Source organism: Orycteropus afer, unplaced genomic scaffold (assembly GCF_000298275.1).
Source record: "Orycteropus afer afer isolate SDZICR_OR568_19922 unplaced genomic scaffold, OryAfe1.0 scaffold00001, whole genome shotgun sequence".
NCBI lineage: Eukaryota > Metazoa > Chordata > Mammalia > Tubulidentata > Orycteropodidae > Orycteropus > Orycteropus afer.
This window is the reverse complement of record NW_006921588.1, coordinates 14265783-14293143: the sequence shown is the minus strand read 5'-3', so window position 1 is coordinate 14293143 and position 27361 is coordinate 14265783. Positions and strand designations below refer to the sequence as shown.

Sequence of the window (27361 nt, the reverse complement as noted above, 5' to 3'; positions counted from 1 at the left end):
GGGTTTGAACCACCAGCCTTCTGGTTAGCAGTCAAGTGCCTTAGCCACTATGCTACCAGAGCTCCCTGTGTATTAAAAACAACCCAGAGTCCACTGCAACTCATAGCGACTCCCATTATAGGCTTCTGAGGCAGTAAACCTTTACCAAAATAGATTGTCTGGTCCTCCTTCCACGGAGTGGCTGGTGGGTTTGAACTACCAGCCTTCTAGTTATCAGTCAAATGTCTTAGGCACTACGCCACCAGAGCTCTCCTTATACTTGTATATGTTGTTGTTGTTATGTGCCGTTGAGTTGGACCTGACTCATAGCGACCCCTCCTTGGGTTTCCAGACAGTTATCACTATGAAAGCAGATTGCCCAACCTTCCTTCCAAGGAGTGGCTGGTGGGTTTGAACCGCCAGCTTTCTGGTTAGTAGTCAAGTGCCTCAGGCAGTATGCTACCAGAGCTCCATACATGTGTACAGAAAGGTGTAAATGTATCTGTAGGCAGATAGATAGATAGATACATACATACATACCTACATTTGTGTGGACTGCACGTATATCCACATATATAACAAATCACATATGGGGCATAGTTCAGAGACTTCCCAGACACATCCAAACCACTAGCGAACCCCTTTGGGTTTCCAAAATGGTAAATCTTTACAGAAGTAGATAGCCCAGTCTTCCTTCTGCAGAGTGGCTGGTGGGTTTGAACCACCAACCTTCTGATTAGCAGTCAAATGCCTTGGGCATTACACCACCAGAGCACCTTTTAAATAACTCATAGGATTGGTTTACTGGGTCAAAAGGCTTAGCACCAAAGTCGTGGGTGACAACTTAGTCAACTGGCATAACCTAGGTCACAAAGAAAATGTTCTATACCCTAGTTTAGTGAGTAGCACCTGGGTGTCTTAAAAGCTTGCAAGCAGCCACCAAAGATACAAGTATTGGTCTCTACTCGTATGGATCAAAAGAGAACGATGGAAATCAAAGACCCAAAGAAGAAACTAGTCCATGAGACTTACAGCCACACAAACCACAGCCTCCTCTAACGTAAGGCCAGAAGAACCAGACTCTGTCTGGCTACCACTACTGATCATTCTGACTACGGATACAGTAGAAGGTTCCAGAGTGAACAGGAGAAAAATACAGAACAAACTCAAATTCCTAAAAAAGGCCAGACCTACTGGATTGATGGAGACTAGAGGAACCCTGGAGTTTACCACCCTAAGATATTCTTTGGAATTGAAGCTATTTCTGGAGATCACTTTTCAGACAAATAAAAACTGGCTTATATAAAATAAATATCACCTATGAATAACATGCTCCCTCAAACAATTAACTACATGAGACCAAATGGTCAACATTTACCCAAAAGCAGAAATGAGAAGGTGAGGAGGGGATGGGAAGCTACATCAATGGAAACTGAATAAACATAATGGAAACGAGAATGCCAACATACTGTAAAAATTATAACCAATGGCATTTAACAATTTGTACAAAAATTGTTAGAGGAACAAAATGTACTGTGTAAACATTCACCTAAAATACAATAAAATACTATTTTCTAAAAAAAAAACCAGCCTCCAAGTACTTTTTTACTTTTTCTGACTCAACATTTTTCCGCATGAACAAAATATTATAATTTAAAATTCCAGATACGAAGCAATTTAAATATTTATATACTAATTTTCTAGCTATCAGGGTTGGAACGTTATTTTCCATGAATATTCTAATATAATCTTTAAATTCAACAAAAGTTGGGACTAATTAGCATGGTAGTTAAAATGACAGTAGTGTTAAAGGAAATATTTAAATACAATAATTAAGAACTCTGTGTGTTGAATAAAGTAGATAAAAGCCTATGTGACCCTAGGCAAATTACTTAACTTTAAACCTCAATTCCCTAATCTAGAGAATGAAGACAGTATTACTACCTACCTTATAACATAGACTGCTAAGATTTTCAAAGATAAAGTGCACAAAATATGTTTATCTCAATGCCTGGCACACAAGTAATAAATAAGTCCTAAATTCTCATCTTTTTTTTTTTCCTTTTCAACATTCATGGACAATGAATGTAGTAAGCAAGTGTAGTAATAAAGAGCATGTTAACATTGTAGGGAACTACTGTAGTAAGTTTGTTAACATAAACAAGAAATATGAATTGTAGCGGACAAATGTTGGTTGGTTGATATTCTTAAGTGTTAATAAACCTGACATTGTGGAAAGACACAAATTTTGAGTAGAGTGATCATTCATCACCACCTGCTCAAAACACAGCTATGGTGAGCTTTCAATTATCAAAATAAGATTCACCATATAACCAATTCTAGGTCACCATTAATTGCCAATTCAGTATCTCCAAAGTCATTTAGCCACAAAACACAAATCTAATGTTATTACCAAAAAACAAAGATGTTTCAGAAAACCACATATTTCATTCATGCCACATAATAAATGCTTCTGACTTGAAAAATCAATACTAGATTTTAATTTGAAAATAGGACTTTAAGACATCTTTCTGGCACCCACAATGAAACCCATTCCCTGGTCTTTCCTCACTCTCAGGCTGTCAAAATGCAGATTACATACCACAACCTAACTTTATATGGTTATTGTTATATATTTCTTATTCTTACCAGAAAGCTTAAAAAAATATATATATATACAAATAGATAAACTGAGAGATTAACTAATTTACTCAAGGTTGTATACATACTAACTGGCAATACCCAAACACAAAATCCTACCTGATTCCAAAGTACTAAAAAAATAAACAAACAAAACTCACTGCTGTCAAGTCGATTTCAACTTACAGTGACCCCTCTTTGGGTTTCTGAGGCAGTATCTCTACAGAAATAGATTGCCCAGTCTTTCCTCCAAGGAGTGGCTGGTAGGTTTGAACCGCCAGCCTTCCAGTTAGCAGTCAAATGCCTTAGGCACTACGCCACCAGAACTCCCTTAAAGTACTAAAAAGGCCTACCTAAAAATATATGCTCTAAAAAAGTAATGTATGTCTGTGTGTGTGTACACATATATATATAAAATATGCTCCATTCTTTCAATGCCTCAGTTGCTCAAAAACCCTCATGGAGTAATTATTATCAAGGTACAAAAATCTAATCAGCTTGGTCAGTTTTATTTTTTAAGTGCTAGACAAACTAAGCAAGAAATCACATTCACTTGCCAAAATACTGAAGGAGAAGTTTTGTTTGTTTTAAATACAATAAATCAATCTGAAAAAATCATGAACAAAATTTTCAAGGTCAGAGTGAGAATGCTACTGTAAGGGTACAGGGAAGATATGAGCCCAATATGAATCTGAATTTCAGGGAAGAGGAGAAAAATATAAAATGTGACTAATTTATGCTAGAAAGAAGACTTTAACTTTGATTTGGTAACCAAGAAACAAGCTTTACAAAGTAGGCATAAAATAAAAGGGTCAATATTCTTCCCTGAACTAAGACTTAGAAAAAATGGGTATCCCTTGATACTACGAACTATAAAAGCAATTCACCTATCATTCTTTTTTTTCTAATTTTAAAAATAATGGAGGTGATACAGTGTGACAAATTTCAATAAACTTTAAAAAGTCTATCAAGAACAAAAATAAGCCTCTAATTCTAAGATCAGTGGATAATTTTCCAGTTCTTCTTCTCCTATATATTACCCATATCTTAGCCAATGTATCTGTTTTATCCATCACCTGTTTCTTGTACTGTGGTGGCTTACATGTTGTTATGATGCTGGAAACTATGCCACTGGTATTTTTATGCCACACTGGTACTTCAATACAAGCAGGGTCACCCATGATGAACAAGTTTCAGTGAATAAGTTTCCAGATTAGGACAGTTGAGGAATAAAGAGCTGATGATCGACTTTCAAAAAGTAGCCAATGAAACCCTGACAGACCACAAACAACACAACACCGTCCATCTCACTTGCTTTGGACATGTCATCAGGAGGGTTCAATCGCTAGAGGAAGACATTACGTTTGGTGAAGCACAGAGCCAACAAGGGTGCAGGAGATCCTCAGTGAGATGGACTGGCATAATAGCCACAGCGATGGGCCTGAACATGCTGATGATTCTGAGAATGACGCTGGACTGGGCATGTTTTCTTCTGCTGTACTTAAGGTTGCCATGGGTTAAATCCAACTCAATGGAAGCCAGCAACAACACTACTTGCTTTATAAATTAGCACTTCCCCTTGAGTTGTGGTAGGTGAAAGACAGAAAGAATTCCATTGCTAAGTGTTTGGATTAAGAGGCTCGGTATTGGAAATGCTTTAAAATAAATGTCATTTTGTTAATATCAGACTAGTTGCTGTGGAATCAATTCTGACTCATGGGGACTCCATGTGAGTCAGAATAGAACTGTGCTCCATAGTTGTTAATGGTTGGTTTTTTGGAAGCATATCATCACCAGGCCTTTCTTCCAAGGTACCTTTGGATAGACCTGAACCACCAATAATCTTTCGGTCAGCAGCTGAGCATGTTAAATGTTTGTAACACCTAGGGACAATTTTACTAATGTTGTTGTTAACTTCCACAGAGCAGGTCCTCAATTCATGGCTACTCGATGCACAACAGGATTAGGTCATTGTGATCCACAGGGTGCACACTGACTGATTTTTCAAAAGTAGACTATTAGGTCTTTCTTCCTAGTCCATCTTAATCTGGGAGCTCCACTAAAACCCAATCAGTGTCATAGCAACATACCATCCTCCACTGACAGATGGGTGTTGGCTACGCTTGAGGTGCACTGGCCAAGAATCAAACCCGAGTCTTCAATGTTGAAGACTACCACTGCCCAATAAGCAATAATAAGTCATGCTTATTATTCTTTAGACACAAGTTCTAGGAAAATCATGAATTTAAAAAATTAAACCCATTATATATTAAAAATTCATTCTCAAAAACCTTAGTGATTCAAATGGGTTACTAATTACTATCCAATTCACAGGAAGGTATCTCTTTTCACTTAAATACTGTTCAACTTCCAATACACAGGAACATCGCACTTCATAAAACAGGTATCTCATCTCACAAATGAAAGGTATTTTATTATAGTTGTTTTAAACTAGTGTCATATATGATCACACTTGTGCTGTACTAAAGGAGTTCTCCTTGAAAGAACTACTGTAGAATATTCTTCTGAAATACAAAATTATTTTGTACCAGCAGTAAGTAGATAATCAAACTTTAATATTGGACAGGAACATAGACAGGAATAGTTAAGAAATGTTTCCTAGAAATGGGTCTTGAGTTTCTTTTAATGAGGTAAAAATAAACATAGTTAAGTGTGCACTATGATCCAACCCCCAGAAATAGAATTAATAACAAGAACTAACATTTTATCACTTCTTATCCTTGTGCCAGGCACTGTACAAGCACTTTATATGACCTGATTTAATTTTCAACCATTTGAAGTTAACTAAAGAGTATTCTACACAAATGGAAGAACTAGAATATCCTTAAGACTGCAAGATTAGAATCAATTAAGACCAGCGTAACTAATAAAACCAAAATGTGTGCGTTGGAACACAACAGGAGCTAATTGCCAGTAGAGAGCTCTACACTCTTCTAGAAATTTAGTTATAATCCAAAGAATAAAACTAAATCACTACAGTGAATAATTATCAGAGAAAAATTCTACTTAATTCAATGGTCTTTAGTATCAGAACAAATTAAAGCTTTTTCTGATTTAGTAAATTTGGGTCAAGATCCAGATGTATATATTTCTAAAAACCTTCTCTCGTGATTCTATCTTCTTTCCCTAGCTAAAAGCCACTGATCTCATTTTACAAACCATTCAGAATGGTTAAATAACTTGTCCAAATAAAAAGAAAAAAAAATAGTGACAGTTTTATCTAGTGTCTAGCTCTCTCAACTCATACAATATACTGCAAGTATGGAAAAATGACAGAAGAGTTTAAAGACCATATGCCAGCAAGGATACTATTAGGATACGTCTTTATAAATTCTTTTACATCTGTATGTATTTTACTGAGTAAAAATTCTAGAATCTAAAATAATGACTACTCCTTATCATTGCCTGGCTGAAGAGCCTATTTCTACTTTAAAACCAAGCACAACTATATCTCTTCCCTTCTCTCCCAGATGCAATCTTTAACTTCCTTCTCAAGACTTTCACAACCCATTTACATACTGTATCTATCTCTCTCTTCCATTAGTCTATGAATTCCTTAGCACTGGAGACTGTATCTTGATTCACATGTCTCCCCAATGCCAACATTCAATAAACAAAGAGTAAATAAATGAATGAAAAAGAAACCCTCTATACTTGGGACTGTAGCCTCATGGCACAGTGGTTAAGCACTCAGCTGCCAACCGAAAGGTCAGTGGCTCAAACCCATCAGACACTCTGAGAGAAAGATGTGGAAGTCTGCTTCCATAAAGACTTACAGCCTTAGAAACCCTAAGGGGCAGTTCTACTCTCTCCAATAGTGTCACTGTGGGTCAGAACTGACTTGATGACAATGGGACTTTATATATATTTGGGACTAACTAAAAGGATAGGTCATATGACTCAGAAAAGTATTTCTTACAGTTTTATTGCTGTCAAACATCTAAAATTAAGCACTAGGAAACAAGTTATTATTAAGCATTAAGTAGAGGCTCTATTACTTAAAAGAAGAGATTTCTTTGAAATTGGCATTAGTAGTCCAACCCTACTAACAAACTAATAATTCAAGAGCTTATAAAGTTAACTTTTTAAAAATAAAGCACTTCAGTTCAATTATATTTGAAGAAATGATTAACTACTAGATTTTCTCATCACTGTCAGGATAAACAACTTATCCAAATCTAGTCACAGCATTACAAGTTCTTCACAGGATCAAAATTAAGAAGACTATACTACATTTGCCAATAAATGCAATTTTAAAACATTAGATTAAAATAAAATGGAGGCATAAAAAAGAATACTACTAATTTTGTAAGGTTCAAGACAGAAAAAGAACATATTGATCATGCTTTCTTAACTGCATTTCTTGTAATTTGTGAGTCAAAGTTTTTCCATGTAAAAATGTTATTATTTGACTTTTAAAAGCAAAACAGAAAAAGTAATTCGAAATTTCAAAATGAAACATATTTTTAACTGAGGATGACTACATATGCTCTCAAAATTAAGTAAAATAAATGCTATTCCATTGCTTCTTTTAGTTCACATCTACCTTTCTGCTTTATATATGCTCTTTCCTCCAGTTTAAGCAAAGTTTCCTGTTTATTTTCTTTGGTATTATTAACTGTACAAGATTTGTCCTTTAAACTTGGTACATTTTAATGTATCAGAACTAAATTTTATAAACAATCACAAAGAGAAAATGTATTTAACTTGAAAAGTAAATACAAAATATAATAATTATGTTGTTTTAATTAGCTTAATTAACAAAATATAAAAGTAAATATAAAATATAAAACTTGAATAAACTGAATTTTAAAAATTCCTATTCTAAACAATGACTGCTAACCAGAAGGCTGGCGGTTCAAACCCACCAGCCACTCCTTGGAAGGAAGATGGGACAATCTACTTCCATAGTGATACTGCCTCTGAAACCCAAGGAGGGGCCCCTATGAGTCCAAATTGACTTGACAGCAGTGAGTTTGTTTTGATTTATGCTAAACAAGAAGCTTGGTGCCACTAAAACCTTGGGCTGTTAACCAAAAGATCAGTGGTTTGAACTCACCAGCTGCTCTGTGAGAAAAAGATGAGGCAGTTGGCTTCTGTAAAGATTAAGAGCTTTGGAAAACCTATGGGGCAGTTCTACTCTGTCCTGTAGAGTCATGAAGAGTCAGAATTCACTTGATGGTAGTAAGTTTGGCTTGGTTTTATTTTAATTTGTTTATCATTCATCATACTACATTACAGAGCCAAACACAGAAGTGTCCATTAATAATCACTCTTGTGCATGCATAACAAGACCTGAATGGTCTTTTCATAGAAATCCATGCAAATATCACACAAATGGAGTCTTCTATAAGGAGAAAAATTATTTCTGTAATATAATTGCATATTTATTTAGGATTACAGGGAAGTTTCAGGAGAAATCTCTACTACAAAAATATCACTAATGATTGTAAAGCTATTGACAATGTTCAAGAAAATATGCCAGTCCAAGTAGTGCTTATTCCTATGTGACCTCACACAAATTAAACTTCTCAAAATTCAACTTTTTTATTTTAAAACAGACACTTACATCACAGAATTGATCTGGAAATAAAAAAAATGATACAAAGCACTTAGCACTTAACAAAATGCTCAATAAACATCAGCTAGCATTATGAGTTGGGTCAGACTTGATGGCACATAACAACAACTACTACTACTACTACTATTACTACTACTACAAGGAGGTCTGGTGATATAATGGTTAAGATATTTGGCTAGTAATTAAAAGGTCAGTGGCTCGAACCGCCCAGCTATTCCGCAAAAGAAAGAGGGAGCAGTCGGCTTCTATAAACATTTACAGCCTTGGAAACATAATAGGGGTCACTATGAGTCAGAACTAACTTGATGGCAGTGAGTTTGAGTACTACTATTATTATTGAGTAAGTGGTCTAAAAAGGACTGAAGGGATAAAACTGTTCAGTTCTAGTAAGATTAAAATGTACATTCCTGAGTTCCGGTAAGACAGCGGAATAGGCAAACTACACAGATCCTCTTCAACAAAGAAAAGGAGAACCAATTAACACAAACACAGAAGATAATCCTGGAGCCCTGAGTTTTGAAAGGAAGGATATACAAGTGGACTAAACTTCAACTACTAGAAGAACATGCATGAAAACACCGAAAAAGGAGACATACAGAGCTACGGTCTGTCAGCGATCCTGGCAGCAAAGACAGATTGGATATTGCCAAGTGGTGGTGTTGTTATGTGCTGTTGAGTCGGACCGACTCATGACAACCCCTCCTTGGGTTTCTGAGATGGTATCACTATGGAAGTAGATTGCCCAACCTTCCTTCCGGGAAATGGCTGGTAGGTTTGAACCGCCAGCCTTCGGGTTAGCAGTTAAATGCCTTAGGCACTATGCTACCAGAGCTCCTCCAAGTGGTGTTAGGACCTAAGAATTAACCTAAAATTCGGCCCTGATACCCAGGGGCAGAGGACTGCACTGGTGGCTGGTGAATAAAAAGGGAAGCAGCAAAGAGGGAGAGGGCTGAGCTGGGACTTTTGCCTGTCGGGAGGGCACAGCCATTTTGAACGTTTACAAGCAATTCAACCATTTTGGACATTTAAAGCAACAGCATTCTCCCAGATTCCAGGTACATAAGAATAGGCTCCACTTGCTGGGCACCGCAAGGACATTCCAAACGTGAACAACTGGAAAGGTGCGAGATTCCCCTTATTGCTTTTAGATCCCACACCCTCTTGGTACACAGAGGTGCAGCTATCCCTCACTCCCACCCACCTTCTGGGGTGGCAGAAATTCCATGCCAGTCTGTGGGCTTGGATGGAGCCTGGATGCCCTGCCAGATTTTTTTTCCCAGTTTGTTTGCTTTTGTCTGTTTTAAAATTATCATTATTTTTCTTTTTGTCCTTTTTATTATTATTCTTTATTCTTCCATTCCCAGGTTCTAGTTTTCAGCATTTTCTTTGCCCTGATCCTGGTTTCCATTGTTTTCTTTCCCATGATTAATCGTGTTCCTTGTTTTTCTTTTTCCATTTTTCCCATTTTTTTATTCATTATTCTCCTACACTACCTTTTGTCTCTTATTGCCCACTCCCCAGATGTTGCGGTTTTCTTTCTTTCTTTCTTTTGGTGATCTTATGTGTTTAAGCAGTGTGTTTTTTTTCCACTTGCTATTACTTTTTTAATGGTTATTTGTTGTTTTTGTCTAAGTGTGAGATAGCAACAGCACCCATACAATGCAACCACACCCACATCTCCTGCAGCCCCACTGAGTGAGAGCCACTACTTTCTTCTCCACTAACTGTCCAATGATAAACGCCCACCATGAAAAGCTTGACTAACCCATAGCTTCTCTTCACAAACAGTTAACAGATACCTAAATACAATGTCACAAAGTCTCAGAGACAACAGACTATCACAGTCCACACAAAGAAGCAAGATAAAGTGGCAGAAACAAGGGAGCAGGATACAGCCCCAGAACACATCCCTGAGGAAGAAGCAGCACTGAAACTCCTCAAAAAGGAATTAAAAGAATTATATTTAGGTTTCTTCAAAGGACTGAGAGACAGATCAAGGAAAACCCTGACAAAATTAATGAACACACAAACTCCTAGAACAATTTCAGAAGAAAATACAAGAGTAAAATGACAAAATAAATGAAAAATTAGAGATGATACAAAATCTACAGATAGAATCCAGAAGATCAATACTAAATTTTCAGAAATAGATAACACATTGAAAGGGCAAAGGAGCAGAATCAAAGCACTGGAAGACAGAATGAATGAGACTGAAGACAAATACCTGAATATTTCCTTGGAAAGGGATGAATCAGAAAAAAGATCAAAACAAAATTAAGAAAACCTAAGATTCATGTGGGATACCATCAAAAGAAATAAGCTACGTGTAATCTGAATTCCAGAACAGGAAGAGCTAAAGAAAACTACTGAGAAAATTGTCCAAGATTTGTTGGAAGAGAACTTCCTTGATATGATGAAAGACGAGAATATATCCATTCAGGAAGTCCAATAATTCCCAAACAGGATAGACCCCAAAAGAAAATCACCAAGACATATCATCATCAAGCTGCTCAAAACCAAAGACAAAATATCCTGAAACCAGCATGGGAAAAAGAAAACCTTACTTACAAAGGACAGCCAATAAAAATAAACTCTGATTTCTCAGCAGAAACCATACAAGCAAGAAGCCAATGGGATGTTATATATAAAACCTTGAAAGAGAAAAATTTCCAACCAAGAATTACATACCCAGTAAAACTGTCCCTCACAATATAATGGTGAAATTATGAGAATTCCAGATAAGCAAAAATTAAGAGAATTTGTTAAAACCAGATGCGCCTTACGAGAGATACTTAGGAGAGTCCTTTGAACAGAGAACCAATAATAGCAAACAACAACCGACCATTAATACATAAGATGACATAACCCAGAAACCAACACAGCTATGGATGTCCAAAGTAAAATAAGCTTACAAGACTGTGAACTGGGAACCAGAGACATCTATTGGCAAATGAGGACAACTACAGACCAAAAAGAGAGAAAAAAACAGTGTAGTTACAGAACTTCTAAATGGTGAGGAAGGCAAGAGAGTTGCAAGATAGAATGGACTGTTCTAAACTCTGGAAGAAAATTATAAATCACACGGTAACCTCAAAGAAAAAGGATAAACCGTCACATCACAATAAAAAAGAGGACAAGCACAAATATTTAGCAAACACTAAAACAACAGCAACAAAGAAAATGATAACACAATTCATAAACATAATAAGCTCAGCACAGAAAATTATATGGAACAAAGAAACCAGCAACATCATGAAAAACACATAACAAAATGACAGCAACCAATTCATATTTGTCGATAATTACACTGAATGTCAATGGATTAAATGCACCACCCAAGAGATGGAGAGTTGCAGACTAATATAACCCACCGATGTGATGTCTACAAGAGACGCACTTTAGAGACCAAGACAAAAACAGACTCAAAATCAAAAGTTAGAAAAAGATGTATCAGGGAAATGGCAATGAAAAAAGAGCAGGAGTGGCAGTATTAATTTCTGATCAAATAATTTTAAAACAAAAACCACCATATGAGACAAGGAAGGATGTTATATAATGATTAAAGGATCAACTGAACAAGATATAACCATAATAAATATCCATGGACCCAGTGAAAGAGCCCCAGAATACATAAATCAGACTTTAGAAGAGTTGAAAAGATAAATACATGACTCCACAGTCATAGTAGGAGACTTTTATACAAAAGTTTTAATGAAAGATAGAACAAATGGAAAGAAACACAACAAAGACACATAAGAGCTAAACAATATAATCCACCAACTTGACCTTGTAGAAATCTACAGAGCCCTTCACCCAACCACAGCACAATATACATTCTTTTCCAATGCACATGGAATATGCTCCACAATAAACCATTAAGCAAGCCTTGTGGTTGTTGTTATGTGCCATCGAGTCAGACCCAACTCATAGCGACCCCTCCCTGGGTTTCCAAGGCAGTATCACTATGGAAGTAGATTGCCCCATCTTTCTTCCAAGGAGTGGCTGGTGGGTTTGAACCGCCAGCCTTCTGGTTAGCAGTCAAGTGCCTTAGGTACTATGCTACCAGAGCTCACAAGCAAGCCTTAATAATTTAAAAACATTGAAATACTGCAAAGATTATGTTTTGGTTACCTAGTGCCACTTTGACAGGAATATACCACAAAATGAAGCTGGAGGCTTTCTTCATTCAGCTGCTGGCTGCTGAGGCTGACAAGCCCAAGGTTGAAAAGTAAAAAAGGCACAGTCTCAATGTTACCAAACCACACAGCAGGCCATTAATTCAACTCCACTGAAAGTCCCAAGGTCGGCAGAGCATGGCAGCCTGCTGAACAAGGAAACGGCTACATGCAGGGTTCAAGTGTGCCATAAGCTAGAGACCATTACCAAAGCTGTTTCTTATATACGGGAAGTAGAACACATCCTTAAAGCAGCTACTCAGCTGCTTGCGGGTAGATCCCACCATGGAGCTCACTGCCAGTCCCATCATGGAGAATAACTACCACCAGCTGCCCAGCCACTCAACCAGGTCCAGGCAAGTTGACACACAAACTTAACTACCACAATTCTACCCCTCTCTCAGTTCCAAATGTGTCAGGCTGGGTTCTCTAGAGAAGAAAACCAAAAAAGAAGTAAAAAAAAAAAAAAGAAGAAGAAGAAGTAAAGCTAATATATATATAGAGAAAAAAACTTATCTTAGGAAAATGGCTCACACACTTGGATCAAATGTTAAGCTGGAGGCTCTTCCTGACTCACGCAGCTGCAGGGGCTAATGAGTTCAAGGTCAGCAGGCAGTATACCAGCTGTTGACTCCAACGAATGACGAATCTAAGATCTCCAGGCCAAATGGTTGACTGTTCACTCACAGACAATTGTAAGCAGCACAAAAGGATCCCGATCCACAGAAGAGTGTCTCTTTTCCTAGGATGTCCATAAATATATTGCAAGCAGACCACACCCTTAGGAAAACTCCCTTTCAACAGACTGGCTGCTCAAAACATATACATCCAATCTCATCATGGGAATAACCCACATCACAACTGCTTAAACCACTCAAAATTGTGGTCCAACCAAGTTGACACACAACTCCAACTATCACAGCATATTCTCAGATCACAATGCTATCCAATTAGAAATCAAAAATAGGAAGATCAATGGAAAAAGAGCAAACACATGGAAACTATACAACACCCTCTTGGAGTCAACTGGGTAATAGAAGAAATAAAAGAGGAAATTAAAAAATTTCTTGAATCAAACGAGAATGAAAACACAACATACCAAAATCTTTGGGACACAGCAACAGCAGTAATCAGAGGCCAATTTATAGCAAAAAATGCACACATCAAAAAGAGCCAAAATAAACACTTTAAACCAACATCTCCAATTAGAAAAAGAACAGCAAGAAAAGCCTACAGTCACCAGAAGAAAAGAAATAGAAAAGATTCGAGCACAAATCAATGAAACAGAAAATAGAAGGGCAATAGACAAAAATCAACAAGACAAGTGGGTTTTTTGAAAAGATTAATAAAATTGACAAACCACTGGCAAATGTAACAAAGAAAAAGAGGGAGAGAATACAAATAACATGAAAAAGAAACAAAATAGGCAATATCAAAACAGAACCAACTAAAATAAAAAGGATCACGTCAGGATACTATGAAGAACCCAACAAATTTGAAAACCTGGAAGAAATGGACAGACTTCTAGAAACATACCACTTACCTAAACTAACACAGACTGAGGTGGAAAAGCTGAACAGACCCATAACAAAAGAAATAAACAGGTCATAAAAAAATTACCAACAAAAAAAGTCCTGGCCCAGACAGTTTCACCAGAGAGTTCTACCAAAAATTCAGAGAAGAACTGACACCAATCCTACTCAAACTATTCCAAAACACAGAAAAGGATGGAATCCTCCCAAATTCATTTTATGAAGCAAGCATAACTCTGATACCAAAACCAGGCAAAGACATCACTTAAAAGGAAAACAGACCAATATCCCTCACGAATACAGATACAAAAATCTTCAACAAAATCCTAGCCCACAGACTCCAACATACCAAAAAAATATTACATTATGACCAAGTGGGGTTCATATCAGGTATGCAAGGACGGTTCAACATTATAAAAACAATCAACTTCATCCACCACATAAATAAAACAAAGGATAAGAACCACCTGATCATATCAATCGATGTAGAAAAGGCATTTGATAAGATCCAACACCCATTCCTGACCAAAACTCTCAGCAAAATAGGAATAGAAGGGACATTCCTCAATATAATAAAGGGCATCTATGCAAAACCAACAGACAACATTATTCTCAACGGAGGGAGACCGAAACCACTTCCCTTGTAAACAGGAACTAGACAAGGAGGCCCTCCCTCTATTACCACTTCCAATCAACACTGTACTGGAAGTCCTAGCCAGGGCTATGAGGCATGAAAGGGAAATCAAAGGCATCCAAATTGGTAAGGAAGAAGTCAAACTATCCCTGTTTGCTGATGATATGACCCTCTACCTAGAAAACCTAAGAGACTCAGTCAAAAATCTACTGGAATTAATTGAGAGATTAGCATAGTGGCAGGATATAAGATCAACATCCAAAAATCAGTTAGATTCCTCTACACCAGCAAAGAGATTGTTGAAAAATAAATAAAGAAATCAATACCATTTATAATAGCTACCAAAAAAATTAAAATACTTGGGAATAAATCTTACCAGCGACACAAAAAACCTGTACAAAGAAAACTATAAAAGACTACTTCAAGAAACCATAAGAGATCTACATATATAGAAGAACATAGGAAGATTGAACATTGTGAAAATGTCAATTCTACCCAAAGCAATCTATATATTCAATGCCATCTCAATTCACATGTCATAAACATTCTATAAGGATATGGAAAAACTAATCACTAACTTTATATAGAAAGGAAAGAGACATTGGATAAGCAAAGCACTATTGAAGAAGAAGCACAAAGTAGGAGGTCTCACACTGTCTCAAAACCTACTATACAGCCACAGTAGTCAAAACTGTCTGGTACTGGTATAATGACAGACACATAGACCAATGGAAAAGAATTGAGATCCCAGAAATAGATCCATCGACCTACAGTCAGCTGATCTTTAACAAAGGGCTGAAATCCATTAAATGGAGAAGAGACTGTCTCTTTAATAAATGGCGCTGGCAAAACTGGATATCCATTTGCATAAAAATGAAACAAGATCTGAACCTCATACCATACACAAAAACTAACCACAAATGGATCAAAGACAAATGTGAAACCAGAACTATAAACAAAGTTCCTCAAGGAAAAACTAGGGTCAAATTCAGGGGCCACAATACATGGTACAAATACACTATTAAACATAACCCAAAATGCACAAACAGCAGAAGAGAAACTAGATGAAGGGGACCTTCTAAAAATTACATTTTTATGTGCTTCCAAAGACTTCTCCAAAATACAACCTAGACTGGGAAAAAAATATTCGGCAATGACACAACTGACAAAGGACTTATCTCTAGAATTTATAGAAAACTCAAACACCTCAACAACAAAAAGACAAATAATCCAATTAAAAATGGACAGAAGACATGAACAGACACTCTTACCAAAGAGGATATTCAGGCAGCCCACAAACATATGAAGAAATGCTCACAATCATTAGCCATTGTTATTGTTATTATGTGCTGTAGAGTCGGACCCGACTCATAGCAACCCCTCCTTGTGTTTCCAAGGCGGTTATCACTATGAAAGTACACTACCCAACCTTCCTTCCAAGGAGTGGCTGGTAGGTTTGAACCCCAGTCTTCTGGTTAGCAGTTAAGTGCCTTAGGCACTACACTACCAGAGCTCCCCATTAGCCATTAGAGAGATGCAAATCAAAACAACAATGAGATACCATCTTGCTCCAGCACTAGTAGCAAAGTTCAACAAGACACAAAATAACAAATGCTGGTGAAGATGTGGAGAGATTGGGACTCTCATACACTGCTGGTGGGACTGTCAAATGGTACAACCACTGTGGAAAGCAGTATGGCGATTCCTTGAAAAGTTGGAATTAGAAATACCATTTGACCCAGCCATTCCATTACTAGGTATATATCCTAAAGAAGTGAGTGCCAGGACGAGAACAGACATACGCACACCCATGTTCATCACAGCACTATTTACAATAGCCAAAAAATGGAAACAACCTAGGTGCCCATCAACAGAAGAATGGATAACCAAACTATGGTACATACACACAATGGAATACTATGCAACCCTAAACAATAACCTAGAATCTACAAAAGACCACATAACATGGATGAACTTGGAGGACATTATGCTGAGTGAAATAAGTCAATCATAGAAGGATAAATATTGTTGTAGTCCGTAACTGTAAAAAGTCAAGTTGTTGTTGTTGTTGTTATGTGCCATCGAGTCGGCCCTGACTCATAGCAACCCCTCCTTGGGTTTCCGAGGCAGTATCACTACCGAAGTAGGATTGCCCAACCTTCCTTCTGAGGAGTGGCTGGTGGGTTTGAACCGCCAGCCTTCTGGTTAGCAGTCAAGTGCTTTTAGCCACTATGCTACCAGAGCTCCTAAAAAGTCAAGGGAAGGTTTATATATGGAAGGAAAATGTCTTTGTTGGTTACCACTGGTGGAAGGGGAGGAGAGGGAACACTATTAGACAGGTAGAGACAAATACTGATTTGGGTGAAGAGAAGGGCAATGTACCAAATGCAAGTGATCAACATGGTGGCACTGAAGAAGAGAAAGATATAGAGAGGTACATGGGAGGTACAGACAACAAAGATGAACCCTTCTGCACATACAGTACTGTGCTGTTAGTGAAGGCAAACACGGATAAGTGGGTGGGTAGACAGATGGACAAACTGAACTATTAGGTATGTCTATGCAGGGGGGAGTATGCCCAAGACCAAGTATAGGATTGACAGACAATGTTTCCAGAAGTGTATCTGTATGCTCTGTAAGAATTCTCAGGTATATAGTGGAGCTGACAAGGGACAAGGTTGTAGTCACTTCTTGGCCACAGCCAGCTATCAAGAGGGAGCGAGCAGTTGGACCTCTGGGCTTGGAACCATAGTCAGAAGGGACATCAAGCTCAACTGGCATAATATACTACACAAAACACTGTTCCACATCCTACTTTGGTGAGTAGTGACTGGGATCTTAAAAGCTTGCAAGCAGCCATCTAGATGCAATGATGGGTCTCTTCTCATCCAGAGCAAAGAAGAATGAAGAAAACAAAAAATGCATGGAAATAATTAGTCCAAGTGACTGGTATAACACGTGATTCTCAGCCTATATACAACGATGAGAGTAGAAGAACTACATGGTGCTCTGCTACCACTGTCAACCACTTGGAGGGGGATCTATGTAGAAGATCGTGCATAAAGAGGGAGAATGATATGGAACAAAACAGGAAATCACTTTAAAAAAGGGAGGCGGGGGGGATTCTAAGTTTGCTGGTTTGATAGAGCCTGGTGGAACTCCTGAGATTATGGCTCCCAGCTGCCCTTCAGGTCTGGAATTGAACCTTCTCCTGTGGCTTCCAGGAGCTCTGGCAGCATAATGCCTAAGGCATTTGACTGCTATCCAGAAGGCTGGTGGTTGAAACCCACCAGCCACTTCTCTAAAGGGAGCCTGGGCAATCTGCTTCGGTAGTGATACTGCCTGGAAAACCCAAGGGGGGTCACTACTGGTCAGATTCGACTCGAGGACAGAGAGTTTGGTTTGTTTGGTTTCCTGTGGCTTCCAGCCAAACAAAAGACAGGCATATCAGGTGAACATTTACAGTTGGCAGATACACTGCTTGGAGAGAATAATCATGGGAGAAAGAAGGGCTGCTTATGCACAGGGAGACAGCTCAGGGGGCAGGAGTGCATGGAGGGATGGACACAGGGAAGAGGTAACTATGGGGAGGAAGTGGGAGGGGAGCTGTTGCATTGTGGGAAATTTCAGTCAATGTCATGAGAGAAAAAGTATGTGAGCTGCTGTATGGAAAGTGAATTTGCTCTGTAAACTTTTACCCAAATCACAATTTAAAAAAAAAAGAAAGAAAGGAAAAAAAAATGTACTGGGCCCAAAACTATTGTTGGAATTTTACTTAATACTAACACTGCTGACAAATTACCAAACAAGAATTTGAATCAGATTTCTAATCATCTTAAATCAGTAAAGACAATAACTCTGAATACGGAAAAATTTTATCTAGGTGTCTTTATTTTTAAGACATTGGATGCAGTTAGAAAGCTCTGGTGGCATAGAGCCTAAGGCATTTGACTGCTAAACAGAAGGTTGGTGGTTCAAACCCACCAGCTACTCCATGGAAGGAAGACTGGGCAATCTACTTTCGTAAAGATTTACCGCCTTGGAAACCCAAAGAGAGTCGCTATAAGTCAGAACAGACTGGATGGCAGTGAGTTTGGTTTTTTGATTTTGGATGTACTCAGCCTGTTTCTTTGTCTTTCCTTTTTTCTTTTGGTGAAGATACATAAAACAAAACTTCCCCCAATTCAGCAATTGCAACATGTGCAATTCAGTGACACTCTTCAAGTGGTGCCATCTTTCTCAGTATCTTTTTCCAAATCATTTCACCATCTTTAATATAAGCTTACTGCCCTTTAAGCTTCTCGTCTAACTTTTCAAGCTTCTCTTGTCAATTTGATCACATACATATCATTCTTTAAAAGAACACAACACTCATTCAGGGCATCGTTTCATTTTAAAGATTTCCTCAGGCAGTCATTCAGTTGCAGTGGCTCTAGAAAGTTTGGATTCCATGAGAATATGAAGCTCTATTTCATACTTTTGCCCCTTTTTATTAGGATTCTTTTATAAAATCTTCCTGTAATTTTCTTAAAATATAAGTATACAAGCAAAAGATTAAGGATGCTTATTTCACATACATGTACACTGCACCATGATATTCTTCAATTTTATTTTTGAAAAGACTCTAATTTAATAATAAAATATGCATGCCCATATGTTAGGAATTGCATAGTAAAGGGCAGAAATATATACAGCTTATTTTTTAAAAGTGGGAGATGGGCAAGCAGAGAATTTTCACATCTGAAGTTATACATTTTTGTTCTGTTTATGTTTTGGCAATCAACATGCATTTCTTCTGTTATCATTAAAAATAATATTATTTAAGCTATATAATAAAATATCAAAGAAAATACAAGGTATGTAATCAATCACTGTCACTTAAAAATACAAAAATAATTTTTTCTTAAGGATTTTTCAGTGGTCTTTATCTCTTCATCCTACCACCCAGAATAAAAAGAAAATTATCAAATTCTCATTTTTAAAGGCAACTTCCTTGAAAAATAAAGCTAAAACTACAACAGGATTTTTTTAATTGCACGTATTATTTAAATTCATCTTTATCAAGGAATAATATTTTCTCCTTAATGTGTTTACAGCTTCCAGTACTGAAACTCCACCAATGGAAAAAAAAAAAAAAAAAACTTATTAATACTTATTGGTATAAAACTTGACAAAATCCAATCTTTGAAACATGCTTCTGCTCCTGATTGATTTACGAAGAAAATCAATAGTGTACAGGAAAGAAACAGAATACTGAAAAATAAGGCTTCTGCTGATTCCATTCCCTTTACTCCGCACTACTCCCTTTACAATCTTTTTCCTCCAACTAAACTAAGCAAATAATAGCTAAAGACTCAATTTTACATCGCTGGTAATTCTTTCCTCAAGAAATAAATTTACCCAAAATTACAGTGAAAGGAATATAGACAGAAAAGAAAATGATTCCTCTAATTAAAAAACAAAAGTGACAACACATTGAAATCTGCAAAATTTATAATTGAGACAGTAATTTAACAAGAGGAAAAATAAGCAATTATTAACTGAGACTCTTACTGATAGAATTATCAAGGTTATGCTGGTGATAGTGTGTGTAGGAGAAAAAAAAAAAGGAAGAGAAAGTGGAAAAAAAAAATGTTACCTCAGTATAAGTTTTCTTTGAGATTTGAGTTTGTTACTTCAGAAAAACAAAGGTCTCTCAAAAAGGCTGCTCAGACCCCTAAATAAATACCACAAAGAGTTTTCAAGTATTTCCACATATATCATCCACCATGTTTCAACTTTAGAAATAATCCTGTAAAGTAATAAGCAGGGGAGGCATCACCATCTCTGTTACAGAAAATTAACTAAGGTCAGTTACTGTTTAAAATGAATCATAACTTATACAACTTTACAATAAACTTGTAAAAATCTAACACTCAGATCTAGAATAGACTTTAGTACTCCTTTTACATTTCCTTTTTAAGGCATCTGACTGCTAACCAGAAGGCTGGCAGTTCAAACCCACCAGCCACTCCTCAGGAGGAAAGGTGGGCAATCTTCCATAGTGGCATCACCTCAGAAACCCAAGGAGGGGTCACTATGAGTCAGATCCAACTAGACAGCAGTCTGTTGCGTTGTGTTGCTCATTTGTAAATGGAAAAGTGAAGCTCAGAGAAGTCAAATCATCTACCCAATGTTACAGAATTCAGTGACAGAATGAAGATTGAAATGCAGATCTCCTAACTTCTGGCCTACTGCTCTTAATTCCACCACCACATTGCCTGCCAGAAATACATCAGAACAGTCTGAAAAACATTGGGAATCACTATATAAATGGTATATTATTAGGTCTGGGGAGGAAGAAGGTATGTATTTTTAACAGAAATTAAGAACTTTTAGGAATTAAGCAACAAATAAATTTACATGTAAAACTACTTTCCACCTTTACAACTTTTCCCTAACATTCCCTTTTAAGTGTTCTTACATTCCCTATTAGACAAATTCCTTAAAGTTCTCATCATTTATACATATTAAGATCTCATAATTTTTTGAATGATGACATTTTCTTCAGAAACTTTTTTTCTGTAACTTTGTTACACTTCCTTAATAAACATTAAGGCACATTATTACTGACTAGAGTACCTGGTGCAGTGGTTAAACACTGGGCTGCTAACCAAAAGGTTGGCAGTTTCAATGCACCAGCCACTCAGAGAAAGGGTCTGCTTCTGTAAAGATTTACAAGCCCTGGAAACCCTGAGAGGCAGTTCTCTGTCCTGTAAGGTCCTTATGAGAAGGAATAGATTCACTGCAGGGGGTCTGGTTCTTAGTCTTAAAGTAGGAGCTCTGGTAGTGTAATGCCTAAGGCATTTGACCGCTAACCAGAAGGCTGGCAGTTCAAACCCACCAACCACTCCTCGGAAGGAAGATGGGGCAATCTATTCTGTAGTGACACTGCCTCGGAAATCCAAGGAGGGGTCGACTTCGGGTCCGACTTGACGGCACATAACAACAACAACAACAACAACATGAGTTGTTATGCTTAGAAAACTTAAGCTAACATTTTTCACTGTATATGCTCACTATAATATTTTCAGAGTAGACTTCAATTGGAAGAGATTAATCAAGTCTCATAGACAATCTAATGCACATATGAATTAATAAAGTATGATTGGCAGACATGTATTATTACAAGGTGGCAGTTTTTTGAAAACTATAAATCTTGAGATTGAAAAGATTATGTGGTTTATACTGACATAAGAATGCAGACAGCATGAACCTTACAAACACATGGTGAACAGATCTTAACTGTTTTTGGCAAGATTTTTGAACAAATGTTTCAATCCTTAGCCAGCTGGGAAGACAGGCTAATCTTACACACAATTCTATAGGCTGAAAGATCCAAAATCTACCTAATGTATTTGTATGCAGTTACATGGAGAGCAAACCAAAAGCTATTCTTATTAAAATATTAGTACTTCAAGGATGAATAATACCGTCTCTACCCAAAGGGAACTCATAATCGGGCAAAGTAGATATAATATTTCCCAAAAACTATAAATCTGTGTCAAGTGCTGAAATACATTTTTTTTTCCAAGATAGCTGACACATGGATGTAATAATGATCACATACACCTTATTTTAAATTTTGTTGGTTCAAGAGCCTGAAGTTTCTCAAAACAAGAAGTAAATAATAATAATAATGTTTTTGAGAAAAGACAGTGAGTTGTCATCGGTTCAAATCCTTACAGTGTAGTTTAATCCTATTTAATTCACCACAGTAGAATATGGGAAGTCTGCTTGCATTTATAACGTAAAAATGTTTAATGCATGCTTTTAAAAAAAGCATTTTACCCAAATCACTTTTGATGTTACTCTCACTTCCTCTTCTGGAAACCATCGTAACCATTTCCTTTAACCACAATACCACAGGTCTAGTAACTTTTAGTAATGTTTGCATTGCTAATTGTTTGGGCAAAGTTTATATAAAAACCAATTCCAAGTTGACTAGAGAGCATAATCTCACAAAACGTTCAGGTCAATACAACCTACAAGTAATATTATCCAAAACTAAATTATCCCTAACCTACACAGATTTATAACCAAGGCATCTTAGTAAATGCAAAGGGCTTTTCTGTTATGACACTGAGCGCCTGTCACGTAAAATGTAACAAACTGCATATGCATGATGCAGTTAGTTACTCTCCGGACTGCAATCCTTGCATTCAGGTGAAGACCGGAGGAGCACAGCTATCCTTACCCAAAATTTATTATTACAGCAGAACCATCTTCCCCTTTAGCAGTACAGTGTCTATATCAAATTTTATACTTGAAATCCATGGTACGAATTTTAAAAAATATAATCTTTCTTCAGCAGTTCTAACTCTCAAGCAGTATAATTCTATTGCTACGATTAAATAAAAGGAAATATTCATGATGCGTTAAAAGGCCAAAAAAATAATCATGAAGACAATAATATGAAACACACATTGGAAACTCAAAGACTACACTGCAAACAAAATCTCTAATTTTCTCTTGATCAAATTCATTAAAATTTACCAACCGTTTCTTAAAATGAAAGGATTTTTGTTTTCTCCTAAAAACAAATGAATGCAATATTTGTTCTAACTTTACATCTATTTTTCTTAACTACAACTCATCATCCTCTCTTAAATCTGAAGACATGTGAAGACTTTCAATGGGGCTACTAACTGCTCAAAGTATCAGAATATGCTATAAATCTGCATTAGTCACAACTACTCAGTTTTATTTTGTAAATTAAAAAAAAAAGTTTAAGAAATGGTGTTTTAATATCAGACATGGCAGGGAAAACTAAGATGAGGAGGAGTAAAGAGGGCACGGAGAGAAGGTTGTTATTCCTGTTCTAGTGACTCACAGCCCCAAAGTGTTTCAGAACACTGGTTCCACCCTCACCTCCTCGTCCTCTCCACCTTCAAAAATGAAATAATCCCAAATCGTCAACACCCTCTCCAAAGGTTTTTATTTGGCAGTGTAGAATAAAGTGGCAGAGTTGAGGGGATGCAGGGTTCACACTGATGAGCCATTCCCTTCCCACATTCCCACACACACATCAAAAAATTCAGAATTGGAGTGTAATCCCCGTTCACTACCACCATCTCCGCCAGATTCCTACTGTCCAGAATCAGTTTTGGAACACCCAAGTTTTCCTATTCCCCTATAATCTAGCCCACCCATCTTCCTCCTTTTCCTGAAGACCCCGTCCCAGGGGCGGGGGCGCGAATCGGAGGGGGCGACGGCGCCCCCACCCCAGACCGGAGCCGGAACCCGCCTCTGGGAGCCGGGAAATGGCTTCTCTCGGTCTCCGGTCGGCCCGCGAGCCACCGGGGGAGGCGCCCGGGACTCCGCATTAGGCCGCGGCGCATCCTGGGGACTCCCGGCCGGGCCCGACGCGGCGATGCTGTGATTTCTGCCCCAGGCACCGCCCTGCACCCTCCGGGTCTTCCCTATCCTCCATTCCCCCCTCGGCCCTCCGCCCGCCGCGGCCTCGCCGGCCCGTGCGCACCTTCTTGATGTTGTAGAGGCGGGTGAGCATGCCGACGCCCCGGTCGTTGAGGATGGTGAGCTTCTCCGCCAGCTTCTGCTGACTGGGCTGCAGCACGGAGCGCGACATGGTGGTGCCGCCGCCGGCCGCCTCGCGCCCAGTCACCGGCCCGCGGCCTCCGCAGCAACCTCTCTCCGGCCTCCTCCCCTCCCGCCCGCGACCTCCGCCTCAGGGAAGCGCGTCCATGGCCCTCGTGCCCTAATTCCGCGCCGGTGACTGAGTGAGCTGCGGCGGATTCCTCGGGGCCTCTTCCCCCGCAGCAGCCCAAGCCCCGCAGCCTCCTGCCTTCCGCCCGCCGCCCTTCCGTCCCCACCCCCCGGCGCTTTCTGTCCCAGCCCCCACCGAGCCGCCTTCCCCGGCTCCTCCACTAGGTGTGGCGGCGGCAGCGGCGTCTCCGGCGGCTGAGAACGAGGCAGCTTCCCGCAGCCCCGGACGAGCTCTCGGTCACCTGATCTGCCGCGCCGGCGCCCACGCGAGGCCGGACGGGGAACTGCGCCGGGCAAGCTCCTGCCTACCCCGCCCGCTTTCCCAGTCGCCGCCACTCGGGACTCGGTCCTGACTTGACCCCGACCCCCTGCTTGCACCTATTTCCAAGATGAGAGTCCTGAGTGAGGACCGAGTGGGGTCACATTTCTCCGTGCGTCCCACCTCGTCTGGCACTACTGGCCTTCAAGTTCCCAAAGTGACAACAAAAGTTGCCTTTCTGCGTCACCTCCCTAAAGAAACCAGCAGAAGCATGGGTGTGTGGGGGAGACAGCCAGGGTGTTTTTCAGGCAAGTTTCTCTTGAGAGTAGGCTGGTGGCTCCAAGTGCCTTTCCTCCCACTGCTTGACAGACGCTCCCCGCAGAACACAGCAGATGTTGTGCTCTGAGAAGCAGCATCGCCTCTCCTAGCTTCCCCATCCCACCCTAACTCACTCCTACTCCACCCCACGGCCGCCCTAAAACAGTTTATGTGAGAGGAGGTCGGAAGTGAGGGCAACTCAAGTTCCTGAGATAATCAGAATCTGGAATTTGTCCACGAGAAGCATCCATCCGGAGGAGAGGCTAATAGAGGAGGCCCACCACACAGAATACGTTATTTGTTCAGTGAATAAGGAACGTGCATACTTTTTTTCTGGCCTCCAACTTAAGTTCATCCCTTTTTAAAAACATTCTCCTTTCCGTCTCATTTTCTTTCTTTTCCTTTTTTTCCTGGTCAGTTTCTTAGCCACATTCCATGGCTACTCCTTCCGGTCAAACATACTTGATATGATTCTAAAAGTGAACAAATCAAGGACTTATGTAATTGACTGGAATGAAAGTTCTAGCCAAAAGAAGTAGAGCCCCTTTGATATTTTTGGCCTTGCCATTCCTCCATGAATTAATCTTTTATATTATATTTATTAATTTTAAATCAATGACAAAATATTCGGCCAACTTCAATAGAAGAGTAAATAAGTTATTGCTGTTGTTAGCTGTGGTTGTCAAGTTGGTTCCGATTCACGGCAAACCAGTGTTCACTGACAGAACAACACTGCCTGCTGTACCATCCTCACAATCATCGCTCTGTTTGAGCCCATTTATTACAGCCACTGTGACAATCTATGTCATTAAAGGTCTCCCTCTTTTTCCTTGACCCTCTACCAAGTATGATGCCCTTCTGCAGGGACTGGTCCCTTCTGATAACATGTCCAAGGTACGTGAGATGAACCATCCTCACTTCTAAGACGTTTTCTGGCTATACTTCTTCTAAGTCAGATTGGTTCATTCTGAACATCTGTGGTATTATCAACATTTTTCACCAACACCATAATCCAAAGGCATCAATTCTTTGGTCTTCTTATTCCTTGTTGAGCTTTCGTATGCATATGTCCTCAAAGTGACGTTTTTCCTTTTTAATATTTTAAAGAGGTCTTTTGCAGCAAATTTGCCCAATGCAATACCTCATTTGATATCTTGACTGCAGCTTCTACGGGTGCTGATTATGGATCCAAATACAATGAAATCTTTGACAACTTTAATCTTTTCTCCATTTATCATGATACTGATTATTGGTCCAGATGTGAGGGTTTTTGTTTTCTTTATGTTGAAGTGTACTTCTGAAGGCTGTCATCTTTGATCTCTATCAGTAAGTGCTTCAAGTCCTCTTCACTTTCAGCAAGCAAGGTTATGCCATGTGCATATCGCAGGTTGTTAATGAGTCTTCCTTCAATCCAAATGCTGCATTCTTTTTCACATAGTCCAGTTTCCCAGATTATTTGCTCAGCGTACGGATTGAATAAATATGGTGAAGGGATACAACCCTGACGCACAGCTTTCCTGATTTTAAACCATGCAGTATCACGTTATTCTGTTGAAATTCTGTTCTTGGTTTGTGTACAGGTTCCACATGAGCACAATTAAGTGTTCTGGAATTCCCATTCTTGGCAATGTTAACCATAATTCGTAATAATCTACCCAGTCAAATACCTTTGCATAGTCAATAAAACACAGGTAAACATCTGTGTGGTATTCTTTGCTTTCAGCCAACATCCATCTACCATCAGCAGTGATATCCCTACTCTACACCCTCTTCTGAATCTGGCTTGAATTACTGGAAGTTCCCTGTTCATGTACTGATGCAACTGTTTTGAATTATCTTCAGCAAAATTTTACTTGCTTGTGATATTAATGATATTGTTATCATTGATAAGCTATCAATCATTGAGTTGATCAAAACACTTTATGAAAAGGAAATTGTGATGAATAGTTTTTTAAACCTTTTTTTTTTTTCTTAAATAAAAGCTAATACATCTACTATTCCTATGGAAGTCCTCATTTTAATACACCCAACAAGTGAAAGTGAGTGGACTGAATAGACTTGTTTTGTTATTGTTGTTAAGTGCCACAGAGTTGGTTCTAACTCATAGGACTTGTTTTAAGGGGCATTAAAAAGATTCCTAGGAGCTCAAGTAGCGTAGTGCCTAAGGCACTTGACTGCTAACCAGAAGGCTGGTGGTTCAAACCCACCAGCCATTCTTCGGAAAGAAGGTTGGACAATCTACTTCTGTAGTGATACTGCCTCGGAAACCCAAGGAGGGGTTGCTATGAGTCGGGTCCGACTAGACGACACATAACAATAACAAAAAAATTCCTACACCCACTAAACACAAAAATTCTTGTGCTTGGAATTCTATACTTGGAGCTGCATTTTTCACCTCAAGTAGTTTGTTTTGTTTTTTTCCCAAAAATACTAACACCTAAGAGAGGCCTCCTATTG

At 38.7% G+C, this 27361-nt stretch overlaps 1 protein-coding gene across 1 annotated transcript in view; it reads right to left on the bottom strand.

Moving 5' to 3' along the window:
* NCKAP1 (NCK associated protein 1) overlaps nucleotides 1–24190 on the bottom strand; it is a 141155-nt gene extending 116965 nt beyond the window's left edge. The window contains exon 1 of the mRNA XM_007934903.2: nucleotides 24083–24190. Coding sequence (XP_007933094.1) covers nucleotides 24083–24190 — 108 coding nt within the window. The remainder of the gene's footprint in view (nucleotides 1–24082) is intronic.
* Between the last annotated feature and the right edge of the window lie 3171 nt (nucleotides 24191–27361).